At 57.4% G+C, this 22311-nt stretch overlaps 1 protein-coding gene across 3 annotated transcripts in view; it reads left to right on the top strand.

Annotated features, from left to right (window-relative positions):
- The window catches only part of ABR (ABR, RhoGEF and GTPase activating protein), a 223968-nt gene that overhangs the window by 102604 nt on the left and 99053 nt on the right, over positions 1-22311 (top strand). For 2 of the 3 annotated variants that reach the window (XM_025361130.1, XM_025361131.1), the window contains exon 2: positions 3006-3190. In XM_025361130.1, the coding sequence (XP_025216915.1) occupies positions 3006-3190 (185 nt within the window). Of the gene's footprint in view, positions 1-3005; positions 3191-18763; positions 19203-22311 lie in introns of those variants that run through there. The other variant, XM_025361133.1, reaches the window with a different exon arrangement.

Here is a 22311-nt window from a genome sequence, read left to right as displayed (position 1 = left end):
GATCTCTGTTAGTCGGCGGGGAAATGGTATTGGCTGCTAGCTGCCTTGTCTGCCTTTTCTTCTTTTTTGAGATCTGGTGCGCAAGCCACTGTCTGCTCAGCATACCCACCTGTGGCCGTTGGAGACTGAAGCCTGCGCTCAGTTAGGTCCCCATCTTCCTCCCCCAGGGCTCCTGCCTTCTCTGAGGATTGGTTTCCCCATCTTTTCTGTACCCCTTTTCCTGGTTGGAGTCTCCTGGGCTCTCATGGTTTTGTGGGGGCAGAAATGAAAGGGGAGGGCCCTGGAAATGTTCGCAGACCAAGCACTTTTGCTGCCCCTGGGCCTCCCCCCCGCCAGACCCCGTCCTCAGGCCCCCCGTGTTCAGCTCCATGGTCAGCCCCCCTTAACGAGGAGGGATATGGAAGAGGACTTCTCTGGAGTGAGATTCAGAGGGAAAGGGAGGGCATTTGAGACCTGGATTCAGATCCTGTGACCTTCAGCAATTGTATGTAAATGGGGGAAGGAAAGAACTGCCTCCCCCGAAACACCCAGGCTGGAAGGAGCAGGAGATGCAGGGCCAGGGGTCCTCTGCTCTGATCAGGACGAACTGTGCCCATGGGGAGACGGGCAGGGAGACCTTCAGCCGCCTTCCCTGCCGTCCCTTCCCCCCGTGCTCTTGGACGATCTCCCAAGTGTGTGGGTTCCATTGCTGCGACCCCTGGGAACCGGTCAGCGTACAGAAGAGTCTGCTCGGTCGGCTGGAATCTAAACTGTGCGCAAGGCCGGGGTCTACTATTGCTTATTTTCCTTGTCCTTAACTCCAGGCACTAACAGGGCAGCCTGGAGCCTTCTGGAGAGGAGGAGGCAGGAGGGAGGGGCCAGTGGGAGGCTGCCCTCCATCCCCTCCTGTGCTTCTCCAGAGTGAGGGGGTCTCACCAAACGGCCAGACCCCTCTCGGAGGCCAGCTGGGTGGTGCTGTGCACCCAGCTTCCTCCTCCCCCGGGAAGGACCAGAGTCAGTTCACATCCCGCCAGCCACAGACACAGGTGTCATGGCCTCCAGGGCACCGGGCCTTATGTCCCAGGTGTGTGGTGTACACACATCTCAGTGGGAGGGCGTCCTGGGTCCTGCCCGGGTGTGTGGCGTACACACATCTCACTGGTAGGCATCTCTGGGTCCTGTGGTTCTTCATACACAAGCCTGTCTAGGGAAAAAAACTAGTCCATGTCCCCTGGCAGCTGAATGGGGCATTGGCTCAGGGACGAGGAGAGGCAGCCGACAGAAGCAGGTGCAGCGAGCCTGGGGGAAGCGCTCGGCTGCCAAAAGGCCAGATTGGGCAGAGCATGGCTGTGGCCAGGCATCCTGGTGACCTGTTGACACCATTCTCCGGCTGCTGGTTGCCTGTGGGCTGGGGTGTTGTGACAGCAGAGGGAGGAGCTGGGGCCCCCGTGGAGAACTTGGCTGGCTGGGACTTGGCTGAAGCCTCAGACCTGAGACAGATGGTGCGATCCTCTGCCCATTCATTCGCTGCACACACTTTCCCGAGAGCTGCCACAGGTGGGGTCGTGGATGCTGGCGCACAGTGATGACTGAGACGCCCACCTCCTACCCCAGGGGCTCAAGGACAAAGGGGCAGGATTCACTAAGGTGCCAGGGGGCCAGGTGCCATAGGGAGGGCGACCTGGAGGAAAGGATGTCTGGGCAGATGGCAGGGCAGGCTCAGCCAGCCTCCCCCATCACACTGCACAAGATTCGAAGATGCCTGGCCAGGGAGTCACGCCTGGAAGATACCTGGGGAGTGTTTAGCAAGCAGATGCCACCACTGGGCAGTCTAGTGTGTAGGAAGCTCCTGCTGGCCCCAAGGCTGCCGGCACGGTGATGTTCGTGTCTCCAGGACACACTGTGGTGCCAGCTCCCGCTGGCCTGCACGAGTGCTGAGTCTTACCCCTGTCCGAGTGTGACAGGGGTGTCCATCCCCCCGCTGGCGGTCCCAGCCCAAGGAGGTCCACCACGGCCCCTGGAAGCAACACTGTCGCGTTCTCCATTCCCGGTTGTGGCGGGTCAGGGCTGGGGAAGCAAACAGGCCAACGGGCAGGGGCCGGTTTGTGGGAGAGTCCCTCCTGCAGCCTTGCTGGTGGGGCTGGACGCAGGGGCCTTTCCGAGGCCACCCTCGTAACCCTTTCGGAAAGTGTGAAGCCCTGAGCTGCTGCCCTGCACACCCCCCTCGCTGCATGGGCTCAGCCTCCCGTCCCAGGGTGGGTGGGCTCCGTGCCTGGACTCTGGAGCCCGTGTGGTGCTGGCAGCCCTGGGGGGTTAATGGGGCTGAACTTCCCAGTCGCCTTTTCTTCCCTCCTCCTCTGAAGGAAGCCCATGTTGGGGTGATAGAAATAAGTGCCGGCTCCAAGGAGTCTGCTGTGAGCCCCTGTCCCTGCCAGGCCTGGGCACAGCCTCCTCGCCCACGCCCTGCTGCCTTGGGTTCCGTCCTCCATGCAGGGCCTTGTTCTGAGGACTGAGGGCTCCCCTCCCACATCCCAGAACCTGCCCTGGCCCCCTGGAGGGAGTGGGCTCGTACAAATGGTACCCAAGGAGGAGGGCCACAGGAAGTGACATTGCCCGGCCCCCCCACCTCCTTATTCCCTATAAAAAGCAAAATGGTGACTCAGAGAGGAGAGTTGGAAGCGTCCTGCCTCCTGCTCCCACTGTTAATTTTTACACTTGGAATTAGGCAGAAGGCAAAGAAAACAGCAGCTTGAAATACGCGGCTGACATGCTCTTCAACGGGTAGCAACAGCAGAGCCGCTCCTCCCCGCCTCCCAGCAGCCCCGGAGCGTGCAGAGCCTACTGCCTGCTGGTTCTCCCCGGCCCCTCACCAGGCCCAGGCCCCTCACAGCCCCCGTCTGGGCCAGGCGTGGATGGTGCGGCCGGGGCCATGGCAGCCGGGGGCCGCCGCCGGCGCCCACTGCGCTACCAGTCCCTGGCAGCTCTGGTGGAGGATTCTCAGTGGCCTTTCTTGTTCCTTGTCTCAGACTTCAGCTACGGGACAGACGAGTACGACGGAGAGGGGAATGAGGAGCAGAAGGGGCCCCCGGAGGGCTCAGAGACCATGCCGTACATCGACGAGTCGCCCACCATGTCCCCGCAGCTCAGCGCCCGCAGCCAGGGCGGGGGGGATGGCGTCTCCCCGACTCCACCTGAGGGGCTGGCTCCTGGGGTAGGTACACCGGCTTTTCCTTCTGGATTTGGGGAGGGGTGACGGGAAGCCCTGGGCGTCGTGGGCCAGGCCCTGCTTGGGTTGGTCTCGAGAGATTGGGACTGGAGACATTTGGACCTGGCTGTTCTTGGTGCCTTGTCATCTCTCAGGCTCAGGCTCCCCTCCCCATGTGCTTTGCCAATGCTGCCACCCCTGTCTCTTACCCCCTAGTAGCCATCTGCTCCCTAGGCCTCCCAGACCCCTCTCTGCCTCTTTCAGCTTTCCCCTGTTAGCCCCTTTCCTCAAGAGGACCCAGGAGAGAACTAGGCTCTCCTCCCCTCTGCACCCAGGCTGGGCAGTGGCTACATGCGTGGCCCGTGGGCTCCAGGTATTCGGATGCTGCCCCTGCAAAGCCAGCCTGGGCCTGGCGCTCCCTGTGGGTGCAATGAGCTGCCCCTCCAGCCCTCCTCTGTTCACTTTGGAAGGGAATCAACTCTGATGGCGTCCACCTCTCCTTGTTGACAGAGACGAGAGCTCTGCTCCGGAGAAAAGCGTTGTAGAAGGAATATTAAGTATGTGCTCTGAGACAGGCCAGGGATAGAAACTGTGGAGGGTTTGCAGTCCTTGTCATTAACGTGTTCCTGGCGACAGGGACTGACGCTGTCTGGGTGCAGCTTGTGTGTGCGCATCAGAGACACATGAACGAGCAAAACAGAGATTCTGGGGGGTTGTTTGCCTGAAGCTGGGGAGAATCCAAGCGGGTCCTCTGGTCAGGGGTGTGTGTTGCAGGGGGCGGTGGGAGTGCCCCATCCTTGCTTGATGAGGCTCATCCAGGCACGTTTTGTCGGGGGGTCTCTGTTCTGCCTTCCGACGTCCCCAGAGGAGTAATCGCTGAGATGCCACAGGCTGCCTCTTCCTCCTCCAGGGGCTAGTGCCCGCTACTCCAGCTGAGGCTACCTGAACGCTCCCATTCTTGAGAACCCCCCTACTCCTTCCCTCGCCAGCCTCCCTGGCCACCCTCCACCCCCCACGGAGCTCTCACCCCCTCTTCACACACCGGGGTGGCTGTTATAGCCTTTGGCAACAGGGGCCTTGGCAACGGGCTTCCCACTTGGGGGAAGCCACATTGTTGCTGTGGCAACAGAGGCCGAGGCAGAGTTTCACGGCAGCCCAGCCATGCACGTTTGGGAAGGGCTGGCAGGGGGCAGGCAGGTGGGAGGCAGAGGGGCCCGCGAGGGGGTTGGTCGGTGTTGGGCCCCCCACAGCTGACATTCTGGGGTGTTTTTGCCCTGCCCTAAGACAGGAAATGGGTTAGAGACGAGCATCTCGGACCTGCAGGGGCAGGTTTCTTGCCCTGGTCCTTTGGAGGCATTGGGCTCAGGGTACAAATAGTAACCCAAGGAGGCAGAGCAGGTGTTTAGGGACGTGAACGGGGGCCGACCAGGGGAGAGCAAGAAGAAGACTTGCTCCCATCTCTGCCTTCAGCTCTCAGACCACAGCAGGGCTCAGAGCCCCACCCCGGGGACTTGGCTCCCACCCCACGGTGAGAAGCTGCAGGAAGATGCTGTGGGATCCTGTTGTGGGGCCAGGGTCTTTGCCACTGCCTGTCCTCGCGCCGCCTCCCTCTTTGCTCCCTGTCCCCGTGCCATGTCCTCGTCACGTGACCACCACGGCTGGCGTCTGTGTCTGTCGATTTTCCGATTCCTTGGTGCTGGCAGGTGCCTTCTCTCGGGAGACAGATCACAGGCGTCACGCACAGATGCCCCCGCCTGGCGCTCTGCGGCTTCGGGACAGAACTTGACTTAGTGGCTGTGCATCTTGCTTGGTGGCTCACGAGGGACCCACTTGGCTTGAGGACCCTGATATCCAGAGATGCTGGATTGACCGCCCCCTAAAGTGCTTGTGGTTCTCAGGTTTGATGTTTACACTGTGGGCTGGAAGCCACGCAAGGCAGAGGTGGGGAGCACGTGTCTAGCCTGGGGATGGCCCCAGCACAGGTCCTCTCCTCGGCACCTGCCTTCCCTCCTGGGGCAGCGTGTCTGCGCTTTCCGCTGGGTCACTGGCCCCACCTAGTGGACTCTGCAAGTATTGCTGTTTACACAGGGTGCCTGGAGGCCACTGACTTCCTGAGTGCTTGGTTGGGGATGTTTTGGTTTAAAATACTGCTAATAAAAGACCCAGGTTTCTGCGACTTGGCTGTGCTTATTTGGCCAAACAGGTCCCCTCCCCTACCAGGCTTCCTGCTGGGGCCTTGGGAACAGGGAGGACTTCTGGACCAAATCAGACAATTGTTCTAGATATTCAGATATCCGGCTTCTGGCACGGCCTCGTCGCTGAGCCTTCCACGCCCAAACATGCAGCCAACGGGAAGCCCAGGGTTGAGTCTTTGTGTTCGTCAGTGTTCTCTAGAGAAACAAAACCAATAGGGTGTGTGTGTTTATATCTATATCATCTACATATGAAGAAATGTATTAGAAGGAATTGATGCAGGTGATTATGGAAGCTTAGAGGTTCTAATCCCTGCAGTCAATTGCTGGAGACCCAGGACAGCCAATATTAGTTCCAGTCCAAGTCCAAAGACCTGAGAGCTAGGAGAGCCAGCGATGTAAATTCCAGCTCCAAAGCCAGTGGACTCGAGGCTCAAGAAGGGCCAGTGTTTTAGTCCGAGCCCAGAGGCTGGAGGCGGCCAGCATCCCAGCCCACACCCAAGGAGTCAGGCAAGAGGAGCTTCCTCTTATTCTACCTTTTTGTTGATTCGGGTGTTCGGTGGATTGGATGAGGCCCAGCCACACTGGGGAGGACTCTGTTCTGCTCAATACAAATATCAACCTCATCCCAAACACCTCACAAATATGTCCGGATTAATGTGTGGACAAATATCTGGGCACCTTGTGGCCTAGTCAAGTTGACCTAGAAAATGAAGTATCACACTGTTACTCTCTCAGCTGCCCAGGATGGAAAGCAGTTAAGCTTTGCACGATGAAAACCTACTGCTCTCAGGCCGGGCGCGGTGGCTCACGCCTGGAATCTCAGCACTCTGGGAGACTGAGGTGGCCAGATTACCTGAGGTCAGGAGTTCGAGACCAGCCTGGCCGACATGGTGAAACCCCATCTCTACTAAAAATACAAAAATTAGCCAGGTGTGGTGGCGGGCGCCTGTAATCCCAGCAACTCAGGAGGCTGAGGCGGGAGAATCGCTTGAACCTGGGAGGCGGAAGTTGCAGCGAGCCGAGATCTTGCCACTGCATTCCAGCCTGGGTGACAAAGCGAGACTCCGTCTCAAAAGAAAAGAAAAGAGAAGAGAAGAGAAAGAAAATCTGCTACTCTTTAAGCTGTGAGACACTGGGCAAGTGTCCTCATACCGCTGAGCCTCAGTTTTCTTGTCTCTAAATAGCTCTAACTCCCCTGAAAGGTAGTGGGGAGGAGGCCCCACTGTGGGCAGCTGCGGGAAGGTGCTGCGGAATCTCAGCATCAGGGGAGGCCTGCAGCATCAGGACTGGCTCACCGAAGTGCACAGCCCTTGGCCACCAGGGCCCTCGAGACTTTTCTCACCGGGTTTAGAGGGCTGGGGGACCAAGAGCATTGCAAAGACTGAGTCTGATCAATATGCTGCACAATGACTGAACCTGCTTTTGCAGTCAACCTCCTTTCTGCCACATGGGGTGGCCCCGGGTCAGGCTGGGTCTCTGCGGTGTTGACAGGGCATATGCTCCTCTCTCTCCAGCACGCCCTCCCACAGCCTTGCTCTCTGCCTTTGTCTTCGTTTGTGTCCCCAAGACATGCACCCCACAGAGGTATTAGGGTGACACCTGAAGCTGTGTCCCACAAACCCTGCCCAGGTCCAGGCTGAGCAGGGCAGCACGGCAGGGCCAGGCCCATAGACCACTGGTGGCTCCATTCAGCTGAGAGTGCCCGGATTCACTCTGAGAAGGAAGGGCCAGGACTCATCTCAGCTACAAGTGGAGATGTAGATTCCTAAGCCAGGACCATGGTGTTCCAGAAAATCCGACTCCCCACAGGCCACAGACTCCTCTGTCTCCCCTCCTGGGAAGCTCAGTAAAAAGGGGCCGCAAGGCAGAGAGAAGAACTGGGTTTTGTCCCCGCTCTACTGCTGTCTCGCTGTGCGGCCTGAGGAGTGTCACTCACCACTCCCTCCCCGGAGCTGCAGTTTGCTCATCTGTAGAGTGAAGACACTGAGAATTTCCTCCCTCCTGACCTCACACGGCTCAAACCTCACAGCTGTTGTGAGGTTTCTGTGAGATGGTGTTTGGTAGAATGCTTTGTCAGTGTAAAATTGAAACGGGTTTAGACTCTAGCCTGCAGGAGAACCCAAAGATAAGGGTGGAGGTGAATTGAAATCCTCACCATTAGCCGGGCGTGGTGGCTCACACCTGTCATCCCAGCACTTTGGGAGGCCGAGGTGGGTGGATCACCTGAGGTCAGGAGTTCAACACCATCCTGGCCAACATGGCGAAACCCCGTCTCTAGTAAAATCACACACACAAAATTAGCTGGGTGTGGTGGCAGGTGCCATCCACTAGTAATCCCAGCTACTTGGGAGACTGAGGCAGGAGAATTGCTGGAACCCAATGGGGTGGAGGTTGCAGTGAGCTGAGATTGCGCCATTGCACTCCAGCAGCCTGGGGAACAGAGTGAGATGTCATCTCAAAAGAAAAAGAAATAAAAGGAAAAAAACATCATAATTGTCCCTATCATCCTCTTCCTCCTCCTCCTCATCACAGCTGCTTAAAGAGGCTTGTCCGGAACCTTTTATGTGCGTGGTTTCATTTAAGACCCTCAACAACTCTTTGAAGTAGGTGCTGTAACCATCTCCACATTACAGGTGTGAAAACTGAGGCTCAGAGAGGCTAAGATTAGTTGGGCATGGTGGTTCACTCCCATATTCCCATCTATGTGGGAAACTGAGGCAGGAGGCTCGCTTGAGCCCAGGAGTTGGAGGCTGAAAAGTGCTAGGATCACGCCTGTGAATAGCCATTGTACTCCCACCTGGGTGACAGAGCAAGACCCCATCTCTTAATAACAACAACTATTAATATTATTATTGGCCGGGCGCGGTGGCTCAAGCCTGTAATCCTAGCACTTTGGGAGGCCGAGATGGGCGGATCACGAGGTCAGGAGATCGAGACCATCCTGGCTAACACGGTGAAACCCCGTCTCTACTAAAAAGTACAAAAAACTAGCCGGGCGAGGTGGCGAGCGCCTGTAGTCCCAGCTACTCGGGAGGCTGAGCCAGGAGAATGGCGTAAACCCGGGAGGCGGAGCTTGCAGTGAGCAGAGATCCGGCCACTGCACTCCAGCCTGGGTGACAGAGCGAGACTCCGTCTCAAAAAAAAAAAAAAAAATATATATATATATATATATTATTATTGTTTGTCCAATACCATGCAGCCAGTGGGGCCAGAGCATTATTGAGACTTGGGTTTCTGTGATGCCAGAGTCTGCACAGCGCTGCCAGGTCCCGCTCACACGCCCTCCCTTGTGAAGCTTTTACACCCACCCCACCACTGACCCCATTGCAGTTTGGAAGATGTGCGTGGTCACTTGTGGGGTGCATCTGCCCTGTGAGATCAGGACCTTAATTCCTGATCATCTCTGTGGCCCCCAATGGAAGCTTCTTGGCACCTAGGGGTTCTAACTTGTATTTGTGGAATGGAACCAAGTAGTTCTGGGATGTTCAGTCAGGAGGAAGGGAGGAGCAAAGGAAGGCTCAGGCAATAATGCTGAGAAGAACTCAGGCTCAGGGACAATGCTGGAAAGAACCCAGGCTCAGGGCTGGGAAGAACTCAGGCTCAAGAATAATATTGGGAAGAACTCAGGGATAACGCTGGGAATAACTCAGGCTCAGGGCTGGGAAGAACTCAGGCTGAGGCAGTAATGTTGGGAAAAACTCAGGCTCAGGTAATAACACTGGGAAGAACTCAGGCTCAGGGTTAACACTAGGAAGAACTCGGGCTCAGGGATGATGCTGGGAAGAACTCAGGCTCAGGGATAATGCTAGGAAGAACTCAGGCTCAGCGATAACACTGGAAAGAACTAAGGCTCAGGCAATAATGCTGGAAGAACTCAGGCTCAGGGATAACGCTGGGAAGAACTCAGGCTCAGGGATAATGCTGGGAAGAACGCAGGCTTAGGGGTAATGCTGGGAAGAACTCAGCCTCAAGGATAATGCTGGGAAGAACTCAGGCTCAGGGACATCACTGGGAGGAACTTAGGCTCAGGGATAATACTGGGAAGTACTCAGGCTCAGGCATAACGCTGGGAAGAACTCAGGCTCAGGGCTGGGAAGAACTCAGGCTCAGGCCATAATGCTGGGAAAAATTCAGGCTCAGGGATAATGCTGGGAAGAACTCAGTCTCAGGGATAATGCTGGGAAGAACTCAGGCTCAGGGATAACGCTGGGAAGAACTCAGGCTCAGGGATAATGCTGGGAAGAACGCAGGCTTAGGGGTAATGCTGGGAAGAACTCAGCCTCAAGGATAATGCTGGGAAGAACTCAGGCTCAGGGACATCACTGGGAGGAACTTAGGCTCAGGGATAATACTGGGAAGTACTCAGGCTCAGGCATAACGCTGGGAAGAACTCAGGCTCAGGCCATAATGCTGGGAAAAATTCAGGCTCAGGGATAATGCTGGGAAGAACTCAGTCTCAGGAAAAATGCTGGGAAGAACTCAGGCTCAGGGATAACACTGGGAAGGACTCAGGCTCAGGGTTAATGCTGGGAAGAACTGCAGCCTCCTCTTCCCTTTCTTGGTCTCTTCTAAAGGCTTGGGGCTTGGGATTCGAGGTTGCTGCTAGGTGAGTGAAGAAGCGGCATGGGAGCCAGGAACTCCTGAGATGGTGCCTGCTCCACTCCCTCCTGACTGCTCCGGACCTGGGTTAGGTGGGTGAGGGACACCCATGGCAGAGTCAGGGACTCCTTGAGTTTCAACCTCCACCCCCAAGCAGCCGGGCCCTGCATTTCTCCCCTTCCTGGATCTTGGGTCCCTGCTGCAAAGAGGACATGAGCTGAACCCACCCATGTGCCAGGTGCTGTGCTAGGAGCCCAGGGGCTTCCCTGCCACCCAAGTCCTCCAGCCATGGGGCTGCGCCCGTTTGGTAAATGAAGACAGGAGGCTCAGGGTGGCTCTTGGGCTTGTCCCAGTTGGGAAGGACGTGAGTCGGAAGTAGGTAGACTAGTGCCTTGGTTGTGACCCTCGGTCCTGTCATCGCTGGCTCCCTCGTCCTCTCTGGCCCTCCCCCATTCACACCTGGCTGGTTTCTTCCTCACCTCTCCATACTGTTACGCTTCCCTGATGAACCACACCTGGCTGACCTGGCTCATCCCACAGCTCTCATGCCCCGTCTGAAATCTCCGTCTCCGGGCTAGCAGCCCTAGCGTTGGTGCCATAATTACCCCCATTCTGCAGATGAGGAAACGGAGGCACAGGGAGCCTAGATGACGTGCCCAGGTCACACAGTTGACAAGAGGCGGAGCTGGGGCTCAGACCCAGGGTGCAGGGAAGTATCGTTTCTGTTTGTTTGTTTCACTGTATAAACAGTGTCGTGTACCAGCATCTCAACGTTAGCTTTTATTTTACTTTATTTATTTGTTTGTTTGTTTGAGATGGAGTCTCACTCTGTTGTCCTGCTGGAGTGCAGTGGCATGATCTCGGCTCACTGCAACCTCTGCCTCCCAGATTGAAGCAATTCTCCTGCCTCAGCCTCCCGAGTAGCTGGGATTACAGGCACCTGCCACCACACCTGGCTAATTTTGTATTTTTAATAGAGACGGGGTTTTTACCAAGTTTGCCAGGCTGGTCTTGAACTCCCAACCTCAGGTAATCTGCCTGCCTCGGCCTCCCAAAGTGCTGGGATTACAGGCGTGAGCCACCTCACCCGGCCTATGTATTTCATTTTTTTGAGACGGAGTCTCCGTCTGTCACCCAGACTGGAGTGCAATGACATGATCTCAGCTCACTGCAGCTTCCACTTCCTGGGTTCATTCTCCTGCCTCAGCCTCCCGAGTAGCTGGGATTACAGGCACCTGCCACCATGCCCGGCTAATTTTTGTATTTTTTTTTTTTTTGAGACGGAGTCATGCTCTGTTGCCCAGGCTGGAGTGCAGTGGCCGGATCTCAGCTCACTGCAAGCTCCGCCTCCCGGGTTCACGCCATTCTCCTGCCTCAGCCTCCCAAGTAGCTGGGACTACAGGCGCCCGCCACTTCGCCCGGCTAGTTTTTTGTATTTTTTAGTAGAGACAGGGTTTCACCGTGTTAGCCAGGATGGTCTCGATCTCCTGACCTCGTGATCCGCCCGTCTCGGCCTCCCAAAGTGCTGGGATTACAGGCTTGAGCCACCGCGCCCGGCTGTATTTTTTTTTTTTTTTTTTTGAGACGGAGTCTCGCTCTGTTGCCCAAGCTGGAGTGCAGTGGCGCGATCCTGGCTCACTGCAAGCTCCGCCTCCTGGGTTCACGCCATTCTCCTGCCTCAGCCTCCCGAGTAGCTGGAACTATAGGCGCCCGCCACCGCGCCCGGCTCATTTTTTTTTTGTATTTTTAGTAGAGACAGGGTTTCACCATGGTCTCGATCTCCTGACCTTGTGATCCGCCCGCCTCGGCCTCCCAAAGTGCTGGGATTCCAGGCGTGAGTCACCGTGCCTGGCCAACATTAGCTTTATGTAGTTGAACTCTGTATATGATTTTGGAGTGACTTGTACTAGAACAGAGAAAGAGGAGGCAGAGGGAGGAGCAAGGTGATCTGGAAGGTGACGAATCTGGTTCCATCTGTGGCTGTAGTTAGTGGCTGCACCTGCCCTGGCACCTGCCCTTTGGCGTCGGTTCCCATTGGCGGAAGAGTTACTGATCTTCATACAATCTGGAGGTGGGGCTTGAGTTTCTGCCAGGAAAGTTGGGAGAGCCAGGGAAAAGCAGAGAGGCAGGAGAAAGTGCTTCAAGCCGAGGACCTGCCGCTGTTAAAGGCCTGGAAGTGAGAACGTGCCAGGCCCTTTGAGAGGTGACTGTCAACAGTGAGATGGGTGAGTCATCGGCTGGGGCCCCACCGCCCTTGTTTGGGCTGGCTTGGTGGCTTCCTGCTGGGCACAGAGTGAGCAGTGTTTTAGAAAGAGTCATCTGATGTCACCAGGAGGGATGCAGGACAAATGTCCTGTCACACCTGGCCTGAAATCCTTCAGCACCTTCCCTTTGCCCATAGGGCCCCCCTTCCCTTTGCCCATAGGGTCCCCCTTCCCTTTGCCTATAGGAATCCCCTGCCCTTTGCCCATAGGGCCCCCCTTCCCTTTGCCCATAGGAACCCCCTTGCCTTTGCCCATAGGGCCCCCCTTCCCTTTGCCCATAGGGCCCCCCTTCCCTTTGCCCATAGGGCCCCCCTTCCCTTTGCCTATAGGAATCCCCTGCCCTTTGCCTATAGGGCCCACCTTCCCTTTGCCTATAGGGCCCAACCCAAACCCGTTGCACAGCTGTCAAGTCCTTGTCTGACCTGACCCCTGGACCCCCTGCCTACCTCTGTGGCCTCAGGACCAACTCCCTGCTAGAATGTGAACTCCCACAAGAGAGAGATTTTGTCCGTTTTGTAACAAAACTTTTGCTCATTGTGCTCTCTGGTGCCTAGAACTGTGCCTGGCACACAGTGGGTGCTCAGTGAGTATTAGCTGAATGAATGCATGAACCAGCCAGACTAAACTCACGTCATTGTGCCTCACCGCCTCTCTCCTGTCTGTCCCCCAGCCCCACTGGCACCTCTAACCGCTGCTTTTTTTCTTTTTTAATTTTTTTTTTGAGACAGAGTCTCTCTCTGTCACCCAGGCTGGAGTGCAATGACATGATCTCGGCTCACTGCAGCTTCTGCTTCCTGGGTTCATTCTCCTGCCTCAGCCTCCCAAGTAGCTGGGATTACAGGCACCCACCACCACGCCCAGCTAATTTTTGTATGTTTAGTAGAGACGGGGTTTCATCAAGTTGGCCAGGCTGGTCTCGAACTCCTGACCTCAGGTGATCTGCCTGCCTTGGCGTCCCTGGGATTACAGGCGTGAGCCACCGCGCCCGGCCATAATTTTTTTTTTTCCTTTTTTGAGACAGAGTCTTGCTCTGTGGCCCAGACTAGAGTGCAGTGGTGTGATCTCAGCTCATTGCAACCACTGCCTCCTGGGTTCAAGTAACTCTTGTGCCTCAGCCTTCAGAGTAGCTGGGATTACAGGCCTGTGCCACCACTCCTGGTTAATTTTTGTATTTTTAGTAGAGACAGGGTTTTACCATGTAGACCAGGCTGGTCACGAACTTCTGACCTCAGGTGATCTGCCTGCTTCGGCCTCTCAGAGTGCGGGACTAAAGGCGTGAGCCACTGAGCACGGTCAAATTTTTTTTTTTTTTTTTTTTTTTTTGAGACAGGGTCTTTCTCTGTTGCCCAGTCGGGAACACAGTAGCACAAACACAGTTCACTGCAGCCTCAACATCCTGGCCCAAGCAGTCCTCCCGCCTCAGCCTCCCAAGAAGCTGGGACCGGAGCACAAGAGCACGCCACCACACTCAGCTAACCATTTTTAAAAATTTTTGTAGAGATGAGGTCTTGCCCTGTTGCCCAGCTGGTCTCAAACTCCTGGGCTTGAGTGATCTTCCTGCCTTGGCCTCCCAAAGTGTTGGGATTTCAGGCATGAGCCATTGCACCTGGCCTATATGTACAGTTTATTTGTGGACAGAAATGTATAACTAACTCCTAGAGGTTCCCTCTGTCAGAGGCAACTAGAGGAGACTTTCTCTTTCTATGTTATGTGTGTCTACAGAGTTAGAATTGTTAGTGATGTAACAGGAAAATAAAGAAGTTAAAAAAGAAGTGCCACGATTGGGAACGTAGAGTGGGGTCTGAGGGCACCAGCAGGCACATCTGACGTGGCCAACAGGGGAGTCCCGGGAGGCTCCCTGGAGGAGGTGACGTTAAAAGTCGAATCTAAAAATAAGCAGTGGGCCAGACGCCATGGCTCACACCCGTAATCCCAGCACTTTAGGAGGCTGAGGCGGGTGGATCACCTGAGGTCAGGGGTTCAAGACAAGCCCGGCCAACAGGATGAAATCCTGTCTCTACTGAAAATACAAAAATTAGCCGGGCATGGTGGCGGGCTCAGTAAATATTAGCTGAATGAATGCATGAATCAGCCAGCCTAAATTCATGTCATTGTGCCTCGGGAGGCTGAGGCAAAAGAATGGGTGGAACCGAGGAGGCAGAGGTTGCAGTGAGCCGAGACTGCACCACCGCACTCCAGCCTGGGTGACAGAGCGAGGCTCCATCTCAAAAAAAAAATGGCAAAAAAAAAAAAAAGGCAATAGGTGTTTCCCTGTTACCCTTTCCAGGAAAGTGGCCCCTCAGCTGAGCAGAGTTCTGACACTGCTCCCCTCCCCAGGATGGCCCTGCCCGTCCCTTCACACTGCCTTGGGAGTCAGTCACCAGGTCAGTCTGTTCCCAAGACTGTCAGGTCCACTAGGGTAGGCACGGGTGTCCCTGTCCGTGGCTACATTCCGAATGCCAGCACAGTGCCTCGTGCGCAGCAGGTGGTTAGTAAATGCCTGCTGATTGGGTCAGGAAAGGAGGGAATGGAGAGTGGGTGTGGGGGAAGGCTGTCTGTGGGGAGTGAGCCTTTGGAGACTGAGATTTAGATTTGATGGTGTCAGATATCTCAGTGGCTGCAAAAGATTTCAAACATTAGCTGGGTGTGGCGTGTACTTGTGGTCCCAGCTGCTCAGGAGGCTCAGGTGGGAGGATCGCGTGAGCCCAGGAAGTCAAGGCTGCAGTGAGCCATGTTTGTGCCACTGAACTCCAGCCTGGGTGACAGAACAAGACTCTGTCTAAAAAATGTAAGTTTCCGTGGGTGCCCCATTCGTTGCCCTTGGGGGAGTTCATGCCCCTCACCCTCCATGGTGCTGTTCAGGCCACTTCTCCAAGTTCATCTTCTGTCCTCTAGCAAGCAGTGCTTCTTAATCCACCTTCCTTCTTCCCTTCCTCAAGACAGTCTGGCTCTGTTGCCTAGGCTGAAGTGCAGTGGTATGAGCATAGCTCATTGCAGCCTCCAACTCGAGCTCAAATGATCCTCCCGCCTCATCCTCCTGAGCACCTGAGATTTCAGGTGTGCCACTGCACCCGGGTTGCTGAAGCTGCTTAACCCTTTCCTTTTGCGCCTTCTCTTCTTTGCCTGGAAACCCTTCCCTATTTCCAAACGCTGCTCAGAAACCACCATCCTATGAAGCTTCCACTCTCAGGCAGCGTTAGTGCCTCTGTCCTCCGTCCCCAGGTGGCTGGTAAACGAGAACACTACCTCGTGCGTTCACACGTCCTCACCCCAGACAGATCGAGAACCTGCGAACGGCAAGGGCCCGGTCTCCCAGCCTTGTATGTGTGTCATGCCAGGCCTCTTCTGGGTATGAATGAATGAACAGACAGATGGACAGACAAGATCAGGAGCTAAAGCGGGGAAGTATGTGTGGTCATGTGGGTGTAAGAGGCTGTAAACCTTGGTGGGGTGGTGGCTTTGGCAAAGGAAAAGAAGGAAGCACCGAAGGACTCGGTCAAAGGGATGTGGGGGTTGAGGGAAGGAAGACTCGCAAGTTGGCGGCCGCCCTAACAGAAGTGGAAACCCAGAAGGGGAAGCTGTTTCAGGAGGAGGAAGGGTCGTTTGGTTGGGACGTGTGGAGTGGAAGGGCTGTTGCTGGGGCTTCCAAGTGAGGAGACCCAGTGGCCAGGGCAGGTGCTAGACCGAGAGCCCAGCAAGACACAGGGGCTGGAGCTGGCAGCGGGCTGCCATTGGCCTGGAAGGGAGAAGGCATGCGTCTTCGGGGGAAGGGAGCAGAGGGCTGAGGCTGGGCCCAAGCAGGAGAGTCCACATGTAGAGGCGGCGGGAGAATGAAGGGTCAGCCTACACCAGAGAGTGGTCGGGGCAACACCTGCATCAACAGGGCAGCTGAGGGCTTGGAGAAACTCTGGACTGCAGAGGCCAAGGAGTTGGAGAGGGAGGCCTCTGGCTTTGGGATAAACCGTTTTGGGGGCCTTTGAAGCAACCTGCTTCTCTGGAGAACATTAGGAGCCAGGCTGAGGCAGACAGAGTGTGGACCTCAGGTCCAGGGCTGGCTTGGGGCGTTTGTAAGGGAAGGGGAGGGAACGCGGTGAGTCACTTCCCCTCCAGGGGGGCACCAAGGCCTGTGAGTGGAGTCTGTGTCTGATGGAGGGGCACTCTAGTTACTCATTGGAATTTCCAGCCACCGGGGACAGGGTGGAGTAGAGAGGCCCTGGATACTCAGGGAGCCACTTGTGTGGGGTTCAGGGATTTCGGGAAGAAGTGGGCGTCAGTCTCACCATGCTGCGTGGAGGCATGGGGAATGGGGATGGGGATATCCTGGCGGACTTCCAGGGGCACCTCATGGCCTCTTGGGTGGAGGAAGGAACACAGCAGGGGCCTGTGGGGTTTTAGGCCCTTCTTCGTGTCGCCTGCAGGTCTGACCCGTGTGGGCAGCCCATGCCATGCACTTGGAGCCCGCCGGGCGGGAGACAGAAGAACCTGTGGCACCAGGCCCTGAGCTGGCATACTTGTGCCCTGGGGAATGCCAAGCCTGGTCGTTCCCAAGCCCTGGCCCCAGCCTCACCCGCCCAAACCAAATGAGGAATTGTGGCTGAAAGGGCTGTTCAGATGCGCCCTGGCTATTTATAACCCAGCCAGGCAGGGACAGGGGAAAACCAGGGGCTGGAAGGAGATGGGTGGGGTGGGGTGGGGTGGGGGTGTGCCTCTGCTGAATCCTGGTGGCAGTTCTCTGACCAAAGGCTGTTAGCCCTGGGGTGGGCTTACCCCCAATCCCTCGCTCTGTATTTCAGCTCTGGAAACAGGATGGAGCCTCTCTCCAGAGAGGGCAGCTTCTCTGCTGCTAATGGAATTGCACAAGCCCCACCTAGAGCCCAGATCTTCTGAAGAATTCTGGGGGGAGTGGAGGACTGTGGGCCGAACTCGGGCCACAGGTGTGGTTCATTTAGACGGCACCATGTTGTTTTAAAATGTAAATTATTTGTCATCGTTTTAAAATCGGGAGCGTTCCTGTTATTAAGCCAGAGTTTAGCTTATTTTGAACAGAGATCAGGCAGCCGTGAGCCTGCGTTTCCTCCAGCAGCCATCAGCTGGAGTGAGTGGTGGTTTCATCCAGCCCTACCTGGCTCGCTTCAGCGGCTGGCCTCGCCCGCACCCTCATGGGTGCTGTTTGCAACCTTTGCTCCATTGTTGGGTTGTAAAAGAGCTTTTCCCAGGGCCTCCCCTGGACTCCTCCCCGCATGGAAGGAGATGTATGCGCATCCAGGCACTAGGGCCGGGACCAAATGTGGCCTCACTCCCTGCACAGTTGGGGGTTCTGCAACCATTGGAAAAGCCAGGGGAAGCTGGCTGGGAGTGGGCAGGGCCAACAATGGTGCCTGTCCTGGGTTGTGTGTGCCTTCCCCTTGCAGGCTGGCTCCCTGGGGTGGGGGAGCTGGGGGTGCTGGTCTCAGCAGTGCCTGGGAGTCAGGGGGAGCTGCTCAGAGGAGGTTGGGGTCCTGGTCTCTGCAGTGCCTGTGAGTGGGGGCTACTAGGAGGAGGCGGGGGTCCTGGTCTGAGCAGCGTGAGTAGGGGGGTTGGTCTGTGAGTGGGGGTACTCGTGGTCTGTGAGTGGGGGGTACTCGGAGGAGGTGGGGGTGCTGGTCTCAGCAGTGTCTGTAAGTCGAGGGGAGCTGCTCAGAGGAAGTGGGGGTCCTGGTCTCAGCAGCGTGAGTAGGGGGGCTGGTCTGTGAGTGGGGGGTGCTTGGAGGAGGTGGGGGTCCTGGTCTCAGCAGTGCCTGTCAGTGGGGGGGTGCTTGGGGGAGGTGGGGGTCCTGGTCTCAGCAGTGTGAGTAGGGGGGCTGGTCTGTGAGTGGGGGGTGCTTGGAGGAGGTGGGGGTCCTGGTCTCAGCAGTGCCTGTCAGTGGGGGGTGCTTGGGGGAGGTGGGGGTCCTGGTCTCAGCAGTGTGAGTAGGGGGGCTGGTCTGTGAGTAGGGGGCTGCTCGGAGGAGGTGGGGGTGCTGGTCTCAGCACCCGTGAGTTGGGGGCTGCTCGGAGGAGAGGGTCCTGGTCCCTGTGAGTGGGGCGCCCATCGCCCGTGAGCAGGACCCTGGTGGCGCCGCTCTCCTGCTGCGGAGCAGGTCAGGCCTGTCTGTTGCAAAGCCTGGCTCGTCCTGCGGCGGCCGAGACGTGGCTGTGGCTTCTGGGCGGGCCGGGACCTCCCCTCCGGAAGGGGGCTCCGGCGCATGGGACCCCGGGGTGGCTCTGGGGGTCGCCCCTGCCCGCCGGGCTCCCGGCTCGGCCGCGCGCGGAGAATGAAGCTGCGTCTGGGAAGCGGCCTCCCCCCTACCCCACCCCGGCCCGGCCCGGCCGCGGCCTCCTCGCTCCTCCTCCGCCGCAGAAGCCTCCGCCAGCCGCGGCCCCGCAACCCCAGAGGACGGGCGGCTCCACCTCGCGACGCACGTTTCCTGTGTGTTCCGAGCGAGCGCGAGCCCTGGAGGCCGGGAAGGGCGGGCCCTGCGGGGCCGGGAGCGGGGCCGGGCGGGACACGGAGGAGGGCGCTGGGCTCCGCTGCGCCGCGGGTTCGCCTCCGTCACGGGCCGGGAACGGCGTCAGGGGCTGCCCGGGCCTTGCTCCCCCTTTCGCCGGGCGAGGACGCGTGAGACGGCGGCGGAGCGGGGCGGACTAGGTCCGGGATGCAGCCCCGGGTCGGGAGCCCCAGGCCGGGCGCGCGGGTGTAGACCTGCCCCCCCCGCCCCGCCCGCCTCTTCCCTCCTCCCTCCTCCCGCCGCCGCCGCTGCTGCGTGGACCCCGCTTCCTGTCTGCCCTCCGCGGGCTCCGGCTGCCATGGAGGAGGAAGAGGAGGCGATAGGCTTGCTGGACAAGGTTCTGGAGGACGAAGATGTGTTTCTCTTGGAGGAGTGCGAGCTGGGAACCCCGACCAGCCCCGGCTCAGGGTCCCCCTTCCTGGTGGCTGTGAAGGTGGGAGCGTGACACGCCCTGGGCGCTGGGGGGGGCCGGGCCGGCGCTGCCGAAGGTGCGCGGGAGAAATGGCTGATGGGGGCGCAGAGCGCGCGGCCGGGTGGAAGCCCCCGGCGGAGTCCGTGAGGGTCCCGGCCCCGGCTGCTGTTCCCCGGGGGAGAGGGGTGGGCCTGTGGGTGTCCTCGGGGGAGTGGCTGCCGCCCCCTCCAGGTCAGCCCAGCTCAGGGCGGCTGTGCCAGGAGTCACCTGGCGGGCGTCAGCTGCTGCCTCCCGGGAGGCGGTGGGCAGGAATCTCCTGTTTCCACAACAACCGCAAGAGAGGGGCCGCCCTCTTCCCAGCCAGGAGACGGGACTCGGTGCCTCTGAGCTGAGGCAAGAGAGTGTTTGCAAAGGGCAAGAGCCAGAGGTCACTGAGCTTCCTTGAAGGAAAAGCACTGGGTCAGCTGAAGCGGGGCAGGGAACAGCTGGCTTGGAGGCTCCAGCCAGGTGGGCAGGTGCGCTTCCTGGGGGGGGGGGATAGGCAGGGAGCATCTGCTGGGCCCTGGCCCGCGCGCTCTGGGGCTGAGGGCGTCCTCTGCATCAGTGCCCCTGTCCTGTGGGAGAGGTTGCCTCCCGGTAGAACTGGACGGCAGTGGTGGCCAGAATCCCATTGAGGAGCAGGGCGGCCCCGGAACCACGCCGGTTCTGAGTCTGGCCCGGCACACCACAGCGGTCTTCCTTTCTCTCGCCTGGACACACCTCTCAGAGCTTCAACCTCAGCCTTTTGCTCAACTGCTGTCTTGTTCTGTGTCAAGAAAGGAGGCCCAGTGAGGATGCATTTCAGGGAGTTTGCTGACTGCTAAGCAAGGCTGCCTAACCGAGTGCCCATCTGCGGGGCCTAGGAAGCATGTGCAGAGAGCATTGCTGGGGACAGGAGGCTGTCTCTGAGCCTCCCTGGGCCTCCCTGACCCTCACAGAAGGTGGGGATCACAGTCCTGCCCCACCCACTCTACAGTGTGGCTCTGAGGAGGAGCCAGTGGAGGTAAAAATAGATGCAGAACCACGGTAGATGGCTGATGTGTGGAGTCTGGGTGGAGCGGTGGCTGCAGGCCTGGGTGGGGAGCGGAGCTGTAGGGAGGCTGGCAGTGGCTGGCACCCCACCCCGTGTTCTCTGAGCTGGTGCTGGCGTAGGGCCGTGGGGGTAAATCACATCTCTGGGTGGGCTCAGGGAAGCCTCTGCACTTTAGGGTCTGACCAGCCTCCCCAGTAGGAACAGCGTAGGAAAGTCTGCTCGTGAACCAGGAGTCGGGCTGGGAGTAGCAATGCTGGGGTGGCAGGTGTGTGGCCCTCATGGGCCTTCTCTGGAAAGCCCCCAGCACAGATGTGGGCCCCCTGAGAGGCTGCCTCCTGGACCTCCCCTTCTGCCGGACCCTGGCATATGCCTCAGCTAAGCCCATGTTTCGTTCTGCTCAGAACTCTAGACATTTGCCTCCATGGTTATGTCCCATTCTCCTTGAGGACCAGGACCATGTCCTATTCGTTGCTGAACACTGCACAGTGCTTGGTGTGGGGCTGGTGCCAGTGAGAGTCTGCAGAATGTGTGAGGCCCACTGGGGCCCATGAAGGGTGTACCAGGTTCCCAGCCTCGCTCCATCTCAGAGGTGTCCTACTGCGGTGGCCCACAGATGCCGAGAGAGCCTGAGCACGTATCACACCGAAAAACACTGCTCCTCGTGGGTCCTCATGAGCACCTGGATGGGGTCTTCCTCTCTACTTTGTTGCCAGCATGGGGGAAGGGGACCTTTCTTGAATGCTGAGGATTTCCAGGCTCCCTGCCTCATCCTGAACACCTAGAGTTCCTCCCTCCTCTACCGACATTGGCCTCAGAGGGAGAAGACAAGCAAGGTGGCTACAGAGCGGTGGGAAGAAAGCGCATGGATTCACTCAGCAAACACGCTCAGGTTGGGTGCTATTCAGAGATGTAGAGATGACCAGAGGAACAAGGTGTGATTCTCCCTCACAAGGCATTCAGAGCAAGGGGCAGGTACAGGGAGTAGGAATAGAGTACAGAAGTAGTCAGGGTGAGCCGGGTGCGGTGGCTCACGCCTGTAATCCCAGCACTTTGGGAGGCTGAGGGGGGCGGATCACCTGAGGACAGGATTCGAGACCAGCCTGACCAATGTAGTGAAACCATATCTCTATTAAAAATACAAAAATTAGCTGGTCGTGGTGGCGGGCGTCTGTAATCCCAGTTGCTTGGGAGGCTGAGGCAGGAGAATCGCTTGAACCCGGGAGGCAGAGGTTGCAGTGAGCTGAGATCACGCCACTGCACTGCAGCTTGGGCGACAGAGTGAGACTCAGTCTCAAAAAAAAAAAAGGTCAGGGCTGTGAGAAGAGTACTGATAAAAGGGCACCAAATTCAGGGGAGAAGGGACCACTTCTAGCAGAGTTGTAGTTGGGGATGGCCTGAATGTGTCCACGTGTATGTGCGTACGTATGTGTGTGTGTGTGTGTGTGTGTGTGTATGTGTATGTGTATGTGCGTACGTATGTGTATGTGTATGTGTGTGTGTATGTGTATGTGCGTACGTATGTGTATGTGTATGTGCGTACGTATGTGTGTGTGTATGTGTATGTGTGTGTGTATGTGCGTACGTATGTGTATGTGTATGTGTGCACCTGCAGGCCAAGGGTCATTTCTGGATGATACACTCCTGGGCTGCGGACGATCTTGGCACACCCCTCCCTGGAAGCTGGTAGGAATCCAAGGCAATTCTCTTTGCTATTACTTTACTTTAGGAGTACTTACCTGAAGCAGCAGTTGCGTCCTAAGCATGTGCCCAAGTGCCAGGCCCAGAAATCAATCCTGTTTCCAGTGTAATTTCCAAGACGCTTCGTCTTCCTGGGGGGCAGAGGCGAAGTTGGCCTCAGTTTTCTCCAAAGCTATAGCTGGAGGTTGCTGCGTATCTCAGCCCAGACTGACCTTTGAAGAGTTACTGATGTATAAAACTGATAATGCAAATACTGATAGCAGTGTCACGTTCCATCTGTAAAATGGCATATGCTTTCCAAAAATGTTTCATGCCATTCTATTTAAAGATAGGTAGGGTTGTGACAGGGGCCTGGTAGAA

This window comes from Theropithecus gelada, chromosome 16 (genome assembly GCF_003255815.1).
Source record: "Theropithecus gelada isolate Dixy chromosome 16, Tgel_1.0, whole genome shotgun sequence".
NCBI classification, from domain to species: domain Eukaryota; kingdom Metazoa; phylum Chordata; class Mammalia; order Primates; family Cercopithecidae; genus Theropithecus; species Theropithecus gelada.
The sequence above is the reverse complement of the archived record's forward strand: the minus strand, read 5'-3'. Positions and strand labels throughout refer to the sequence as shown.